The 9,322-nt window shown below is 39.1% G+C and overlaps 1 protein-coding gene across 1 annotated transcript in view; it reads left to right on the forward strand.

Moving 5' to 3' along the window:
- The window catches only part of c1ql3 (complement component 1, q subcomponent-like 3), a 30,242-nt gene extending 21,583 nt beyond the window's left edge, over window positions 1-8,659 (forward strand). Inside the window, exon 2 of the mRNA XM_002939001.4 lies at window positions 5,600-8,659. Coding sequence (XP_002939047.1) covers window positions 5,600-5,779 — 180 coding nt within the window. The 3' untranslated portion in view covers window positions 5,780-8,659. The remainder of the gene's footprint in view (window positions 1-5,599) is intronic.
- Window positions 8,660-9,322: the final 663 nt, after the last annotated feature.

Genomic DNA, 9,322 nt, shown 5'->3' on the forward strand with positions numbered 1-9,322 from the left:
TCTGCAAAGAAGACAATAGAACAGACATTTGTTTTACTACTGGAGTGCTAAGGTTGGTACAACCAATGCCACGTCAGATACCATATATCTCTATACCTTTAGATTAAACATTTTTCTTATTTTAACTGAATTGTAACTCGAAATACTAATTATTAATCATTTTTGCTGATACCCAGTGTACATATGTAATGCAGGTACTGCACATACAGTATGAATATTTGTGCTGTTTTCCGAAAAATATAAATGTTACCCTTTGCTGTGCTTCATTGAGTTTATACACACCTGTGTGTGCCTGCCACAGATGGGCGAGGGAAGCATGTCTGACATCTCACTCTCACTTCACAAATACATTCTTTATGTTATTTTTTATGAATATTTATACATCAACCAGCACACACTTACTGACTAGTGGCATTTGTTACAAACAAGAGATCTAGATCTGAAATGAAGGATCTAATGGGAGCCAGTGATATACAGTAGGTACAAGAACAATGAAGCAGATCCAGTTAGAGAATTAGGTGAGGTAAAATGAAGCTAAGAAGCTTGGGTTGAACAGGTCTCACATTCTGTGCTGGCAATTCCTTGTTAAGGAAGGCTCAGATATGCAATAATAAATGCATGAATGTGGAAGGGGGAAGGTCCCTGTCTTCTTTTGCTGGGTACTTAAAATTCCCCCAATTCCATTGGACCAAACTGCTCTTCTTTGCACTGCTGGTTCTGACTGTTGGCGTAGAAGACAACTGATTAAGAGGCTGGTGAAGATGCATGCAAGGCAGTCCAGTCTTGCCTAGAGAAGAACTGGCTTCATCTACATTGTTAGAATTGTCAGAACCAGCAATAAGGGTTTAAAATAGTTTGTAAGTAAACATACAAATTAATTCACGGTGGGGGCAGTGAGGTTGGGGAATGCCCTTCCCAGTGATGTTGTAATGGAAGATTCTAGTCATGCCTTTAAGAGGGGGCTCGAGTGATTTTTTTACCAAGCATAATATCCAAGGCTATTGTGATCTTAAGATCTACAGTTAGTTATCTGGTATAGGTATTGCTATATATATAGTTTATGTATGTGAGTGGATAAGTCTGTAAATGTGTATATATGTGCACTGGGATTCATTTGGGGTGGTTGAACTTGATGGACTTAGTAACAACATGAGATTATTTCCAATTCACCTAGATAATGAGATACCCCTAGAAAGGAGTGATGCTATAAGGCTTGTACAACGCTAGAGGCAAGTTGCATCCCTCCAGCGTCCAGCACACAAGAGGAAAGTCAAAAACAAAACTGCACATTCCAATTAACTAGAGTAACCCCCTGCAACACTGGTTGCTTCATTGAGCCTAGTGTATGTGTTTGTCATAGGGGCCTTAGAGTGTCAGCCCCACTGGTCTGGGGAATGTAATGTAGTAAAAGTGCAAAGTCTGCTACAGGTATAATCACCTATTGCAACCAATCAGCAGGCAGCATTTATTGATCCCCTGCCTGTCTGAAAGTAAACAATTGATTGCTTACCATGGGTTATGAGAAAGGGACACCTAGCACCTTTTATTACATTACCCAGTTAGGGCATATTCTGAAGGTCAGTGACAGCAACCTACTAGAGCTCAGGGTTTTCTCATGCAGCCCCAACCACTCAAGGACCACACATTATAATCTATGTTAAATATAGCAATGCCCCTCATCCACAAGGTAAGGGTTAGTTTCTAGTACCCAGGGACGTGACATGAATAAAACATGTAAGGGGAATAAACACACTGACCCATAATCCTACAGTCAGATAAACTGCAATGGGCACTGGGAATTGCATCAATAATGGGGGTGCATGTGATAGTAATGCAGCTAATAAAGTATGGTAAATCATACGTATATTCTTTGTTGTGGTTGATACACACAAAATCCTTACCAAACAATAAGGTAACAGTTTGGCTGCATGAATCTTCTCTCTGCCAAAAGCAAATAAAATACAGTGGTGTGAAAAACTATTTGCCCCCTTCCTGATTTCTTATTTTTTTGCATGTTTGTCACACAAAATGTTTCTGATCATCAAACACATTTAACTATTAGTCAAAGATAACACAAGTAAACACAAAATGCAGTTTTTAAATGAGGGTTTTTATTATTTAGGGAGAAAAAAAATCCAAACCTACATGGCCCTGTGTGAAAAAGTAATTGCCCCCTGAACCTAATAACTGGTTGGGCCACCCTTAGCAGCAATAACTGCAATCAAGCGTTTGCGATAACTTGCAATGAGTCTTTTACAGCGCTCTGGAGGAATTTTGGCCCACTCATCTTTGCAGAATTGTTGTAATTCAGCTTTATTTGAGGGTTTTCTAGCATGAACCGCCTTTTTAAGGTCATGCCACAACATCTCAATAGGATTCAGGTCAGGACTTTGACTAGGCCATTTTGTTTTTCTTCAGCCATTCAGAGGTGGGTTTGCTGGTGTGTTTTGGGTCATTGTCCTGCTGCAGCACCCAAGATCGCTTCAGCTTGAGTTGATGAACAGATGGCCGGACATTCTCCTTCAGGATTTTTTGGTAGACAGTAGAATTCATGGTTCCATCTATCACAGCAAGCCTTCCAGGTCCTGAAGCAGCAAAACAACCCCAGACCATCACACTACCACCACCATATTTTACTGTTGGTATGATGTTCTTTTTCTGAAATGCTGTGTTACTTTTACGCCAGATGTAATGGGACACGCACCTTCCAAAAAGTTCAACTTTTGTCTCGTCTGTCCACAAGATATTGATCTTGGCAATCATTGAGATGTTTTTTAGCAAAATTGAGACGAGCCATAATGTTCTTTTTGCTTAAAAGTGGTTTGCGCATCAGGCCGTTTTTGCCCAGTCTCTTTCTTATGGTGGAGTCGTGAACACTGACCTTAATTGAGGCAAGTGAGGCCTGCAGTTCTTTAGATGTTGTCCTGGGGTCTTTTGTGGCCTCTCGGATGAGTTGTCTCTGCGCTCTTGGGGTAATTTTGGTCGGCCGGCCACTCCTGGGAAGGTTCCCCACTGTTCCATGTTTTTGCCATTTGTGGATAATGGCTCTCACTGTGGTTCGCTGGAGTCCCAAAGCTTTAGAAATGGCTTTATAACCTTTACCAGACTGATAGATCTCAATTACTTTTGTTCTCATTTGTTCCTGAATTTCTTTGGATCTTGGCATGATGTCTAGCTTTTGAGGTGCTTTTGGGCTACTTCTCTGTGTCAGGTAGCTCCTATTTAAGTGATTTCTTGATTGAAACAGGTGTGGCAGTAATCAGGCCTGGGGGTGACTACAGAAATTGATATTGAAATTGAAAATTGAAATTGATAAACCACAGTTAAGTTATTTTTTAACAAGGGGGGCAATCACTTTTTCACACAGGGCCATGTAGATTTGGAGTTTTTTTTCTCCCTTAATAACGTAAACCTTCATTTAAAAACTGCATTTTGTGTTCAATTATGTTATCTTTGACTAATAGTTAGCGGTTTTTGATGAGCAGAAACATTTAAGTGTGACAAACATGCAAAAGAATAAGAAATCAGGAAGGGGGCAAATAGTTTTTCACACCACTGTATATTCATACTTATACATTCCTTTATAGCAATGCTATGGGGAGATACGTGGTGGTGGTGGGCAGCTACAATTTTCCTTTACTAATGCATTCCAGTGTTGTCTTCTGCCTATGGGCAAGGAGAAAGTTTTCATTTATGGCAGTGGTAGTCAAGACTTCTTCAGTCCATGCCCTCTTTGAAAGTCCAGCTTTTGGTGAGGGTTCCCGTTAGCGTTATGGCAGACAGCACAAAAATTAATTTTTTGGTGCTTGTATGATTTCCAGCTTGGGAGGTGGAAGAATGCTTGCAATTGCCCCTTCATAGACATACATGGTAATCAATCTCTCAAAAATGCTCACTGCCGTGCCATTGCACCAGCAGGGACAGGTCAGTTACCATATACAGTCTATGGAGGAATAATTGCCTTGGGCTATAGCCCTTATGCTTATAACTAGGCTTCAGACATATGCAAACATATCTTCTGCAGGACCGTATATGCCAGGGCACCAGTACTTGGTAGGGCTGTGTGATTTGTAGATGTTCCCAAGTCCAGTTTGTTGGATAACAGCCTAAGGGTAGCCTAAGTGGCAGATTTATTAAAACTTATCTCATTTGAAATTCGAATAAACTCATTTCCATGAACATCTTACATTTACTAAAAAGTTTGAACCAAAAAAGTTGCAAAAAACGTGAAAACTCAAAATTTGTTGCGTGAAAACTGTGACTTTTTTGAATTGTCACACAAAAAAACAGCATCAGTAATCTGAAAACCTCTAAAGTTTCGCAACAAAGAAAGAATGTCAAGGGAAGAGAAGGGACATCTGCCATTGACTTCTACATCTCGAAAAGTTTTAGATGGCAAAATGTCGGATTCTGATTTTATTTGCCATTTTCATGCACAGTAAATTTTACAAGGAAAATCATGAGTTTTGGCGTAAAAAAATCAGAACCATGAAAAAAAACATTTTTTTTCTCGTATTGGATTTTTAACACTAAGGGGCTGATTTACTTACCCACGAACGGGTCGAAATGAGTCCGATTGCGTTTTTTTCGTAATGATCGGTATTTTGCGATTTTTTCGTATGTTTTGCGATTTTTTCGGATTCTTTACGAATTTTTCGTTACCAATACGATTTTTGCGTAAAAACGCGAGTTTTTCGTATCCATTACGAAAGTTGCGCATTTTTCGTAGCGTTAAAACTTACGCGAAAAGTTGCACATTTTTCGTAGCGTTAAGTTTTAACGCTACGAAAAATGCGCAACTTTTCGCGTAAGTTTTAACGCTACGAAAAATGCGCAACTTTTTACGCAACTTTCGTAATGGATACGAAAAACTCGCGTTTTTACGCAAAAATCGTATTGGTAACGAAAAATTCGTAAAGAATCCGAAAAAATCGCAAAACATACGAAAAAGTCGCAAAATGTTCGTTTTCAAGTCGGAACTTTTCCAATTCGGGTCGGATTCGTGGGTTAGTAAATCAGCCCCTAAAAGTCGGATGTAAAAAAAAGTCTAGATTTTTTCAAGATTTACTATTCATCTAAACGGCTAAGAATTCGAATACAACAATTCGCCAGGTAAAACTTGCCGAATTCATTTAGAAGTCAATGGCAGTTGTCCCTTCGCTTTCCTGGAAGATCCCTTTTTTGCATTGAAACTTTAGAGGTTTGGGGGTTTTGTGTGACAATTAGAAAAAGTCACATTTTTGCAGCGACAACTGACTTTTTCTCGCACAGACTTTTCCTATCAGATTTTTATTATTAAATGTTAGACATTTGAGAAAATGAGTTTAGTCGAATTATAGAGTTTTAGTAAATGTGCCCCTAAGTGTATAAAGAAATATCATGTTGTTATATTTATAGGATGAAATCACCCCTTTACAAAATCCTTTGCTTGCCTCTTCCAAACCATGAGAATTATTGACGGCAGGCAGCAGACATAGGAAATACAAGTACAGCCTTCTGCATATAATGAATGTGCAAACCAGGTCTAGCAAAACAAAATGTAAGTTTCTTGTGTGGTTAGCGTGTCCTTAATGCCTTTTTTCATGTTTGTCTTGCTCAGGTGCGTGCAAGCGCCATTGCCCAGGATGCAGACCAGAACTATGACTATGCTAGCAACAGTGTGGTTCTTCATCTGGAGCCTGGGGACGAGGTTTATATTAAACTAGACGGAGGAAAAGCTCATGGTGGGAACAACAACAAATATAGCACATTTTCTGGATTTATCATCTACGCTGACTGAGGACATCTCTCCAAAAGTACAAATGACTTCCCCTGGAGATGGTCGTCATGGATTTTTTTTGGGTTTTGCTCAGTCCATAAAGATACTGGTTATGGGACAAGAATACCAATGAATATCCTACAAACTTTTAAGATATTAACTAAATTAAATACATATAAATGTTGTATAAGTTCCACAGGTTGTGTCATGCCCTGCCGCCAAAGCAAGCGCTCTCTGTTTGTGCCTGTGTGAATTGAAACACGTACTATAAAACACAGATTTTCTAAACAAAAGATCCCACAAGTGAAAACATTCCCTACATACAGTATACTCAATCGATATCCTATAATCTCGCTGCTTTATCCATGTGTGGATTGTGTGATTTGCCTGCCTATGACAATGCTTGGAGTTTACTAGTAACATGGTGAAGACTGATTTGCTTACAATGCAAAGGTGATGCACAGAAAGCAGTGATTGGTGCATCCTAGACAGGGCGCTATTTGTAATTGGCCGGTCCTTGTGACTGTCATGCTGTGGTCCAGCCTAAATACCTGGAAGTAAGCAAATTAAAGGATAGCGAGAAAAGAGAAGTATTACCTTGACGGCAGATTGTAATTTAACTGTAAGATAGCAAGATTAAGATAAAAGAAAAAGCATTTAACGTTTCTATTGAATATTGAAAAGCAATGTGCATTTATTTTATATTTACCCTTGGTTGAATTTCATTTTTGTACCCATAAACCTAACTGTATTGTATATGTAAAATGGAGAATAGCACAGAGCATGCATTCAATGCAGCTGTCTTTTCCTAGATCTAAGTGGAAGAGAGCAATGCAGGCCATTATGTAGCCACATAATAAGGTATCAATACAATGGAGGTGCTCTGTGTAATGGCACTTTCACTGTGGTTATTGGGATGTTCGCTTGACTCCTGAGAGAGCAACACGGGGGGCATTTTTGATTTGTGTAGGAGCTAGTGAAATGCTGGCCTACATTAAGCACTTTTTTATGCAAATAGAACTTAAACAGTAATAAAACCCCACGCACTTTGATAAATCTAAGGCACGGTGGGGAACATCGGAGAGACGGAAGTAGCTTACGAGTCATTTTTAATTCCTGTGGCTTTCTTCTTATCCTGAAATAGCACAGTCTTAGCCCTTTCTCCTATCTCCCTCCAATGTGCCCTTTAAAGATGTGCAGGAGAAGATTTGAATGGCTAAAAAAAGAAAATGCTGAAGTTTTACTAATGATTTTTAATAGGCATCGGCCTTTATAATAACTCTAGCAATGAATCGCTACCAAAGATAGTTCTTCAGAACCCTTGGATTTCTGTCAGTCCTAAAAAAAGTAATTAGAGCAGAGCTGCTGAGAAACCACAGTTCCCAAATTCCTAATTCAGCAACCAGCTGAATTCTGGGAATTGTAGTTCATAATGGGGCCTGATCATCAAGAGCATGTGTGGCACTATATTAGCCCTGCCTGTATAGCTTTGATATAATGCAATAACAGGCATTATATGAGCTGCAGGGCTTGTAACCCATACTAATCAATGACTTGTTTAATTTTAATATAAGCGATGCAGTCTGCTGATTAGTTCATAGGGGTCACTACAACTGGAACTGCATCAGTTAAGTTATCTCAGTACTGTATGACCTGTGCTGGAGTAAGATTGGCAAACGTTGCTCTGGTTAGGTTACTTATAAAACACAGTAAACCTGGTTGAAAAGGACATTGAATTGCATTAAGGTCAACCTTTGATTAACGCTGTACAAACTGACACAAGCCCTCGAAGTTTATTTTATAATTTGTGATTCTAATAATGACAGTGGGTCTCGCTAGCCCTGCCATATAAAGCCATCTAATTTAGGAAAGGCGCTCTTTAGGCATAGCTAAATCTAACTGCTGACTGTATAGGGAATGTCAATAGACACTGATATAGAGTATTAGTGTTGCTATTTTGCTCTACTGGTGCCATCTTGCCCTACTACACTGCTGCTCTCTATTTGCTATACAGCACAGATCAGGGCAGTTGCCACTATTTACAGCACCGATTAGAAATCTCACATTAGTCTTGCCCACACAGCACTACTTTAATGGCCAATATACTATATGCACTAGGTACTAGGAAAGGCTGTATAAGTTTTCCAAAATAAAATGCCATACAAGCACTGATTACAGAGTTCATAAATCCAATAGCTGGAGTATTTATCAGTGCTACACATAATGATATATGAGCCATTCTTGCACAGATGGCTCTGCGCTAAACCCATGCATTGCTCAGAGTTTATAATGAGCTCCTTTGACCTCCATACGACAGAAGATCCTTTGATGCACTTACAGGGGTTACCTACATACAGTTACAAGGGCAAAAGCATGTAGGTTGGGTTGTAGGGATACAGATGTGTGTTCTATCAATTATCAAGTCTCCCCCCTTCACGTCATTAACCAATAGGATGAAAGTTCCAGCAGTGCAACGCTACCAGTGCTGATAATGCTGGCTGGAGAATTCCCTACCTCAGACAATGTGAAGGTTCTTATAGCACATTCTGTCAGGCAGTAAATCATGAATCTGTAGGTTTAATTCAATCGGGATCATCTCGATGGAATCTTTCAAAAGAACAAAAAATATCTGAGGTTTTTTTTTTAATGGTTTATTAAACCCTTTGGTTCCCAGGGTAAGGAACAGCAAGTCATGCTCAAGCAACTACATGTTTATCCCTCTAGCAATGAAAGGGACTCACTATCCTGAGGTATTGCCAACTTGCGCCAAGACAACTGTTCTCTCACTTTTTTGTGACAGTTTTACTTTCCATTTATGTTGCGTACTTCAGTGAAGGACAAGCAACCAACTATTTTTGTTTGTGTGAACAAAAATAAATAAATGAAATGCTAAAATCCTAATGAGTGTACTGAATAAGAATAAAACTGTGGCTGTCCAAACTTTGGGAAGTTGTACAAAGAGTACATAGATCAGTGATTTAAAGGGGAACTTAAGAGCCCCACATACCCCCTAATATACCTATCCCTGTAATCTGTTCCTTCAAAAAGTATGAATAAATACCATTTTTATATGCTGAAATCCAGCTGCAAAACAGTTCTCTTTCTGCATCATTTGAAATCCAGGCAGGGGGGGAGGGACTAAAGCATTGATTTTACTAATTGTAACAACTTCACTGCAGCTTACAGACAGCATGCGGGAACTACATAAACCACAATGCATTGCACTGTGTTACTTTCCTTATTGACATCACATGTGCAGGGAATTGTGGAATTTGGAGATTGCAGGCTAAGGACAGTTGGCTACTGTTACATTTACAAGGTTACATTTTTGCAAAAAAAACAAAACCACACATGCCTTTTTTTTATACCCACAATGCCACATAATAACCCACACCCACAGCAATTTACAAGTGCAGGAACATATAGAGATTTAGACAGGTAAATTGTGTTTTAATGGTTTTAATGTGTATATACACAAGAAAGCAGCCATGCTACCATATGATTCATTAGGTACAAGATAGATGTGTGTGTAGATACAACATACACTACATCAGTGTTTTTCAA

The sequence above is a fragment of the Xenopus tropicalis genome, chromosome 6, assembly GCF_000004195.4.
Source record: "Xenopus tropicalis strain Nigerian chromosome 6, UCB_Xtro_10.0, whole genome shotgun sequence".
In the NCBI taxonomy this organism is placed as follows: Eukaryota; Metazoa; Chordata; class Amphibia; order Anura; family Pipidae; genus Xenopus; species Xenopus tropicalis.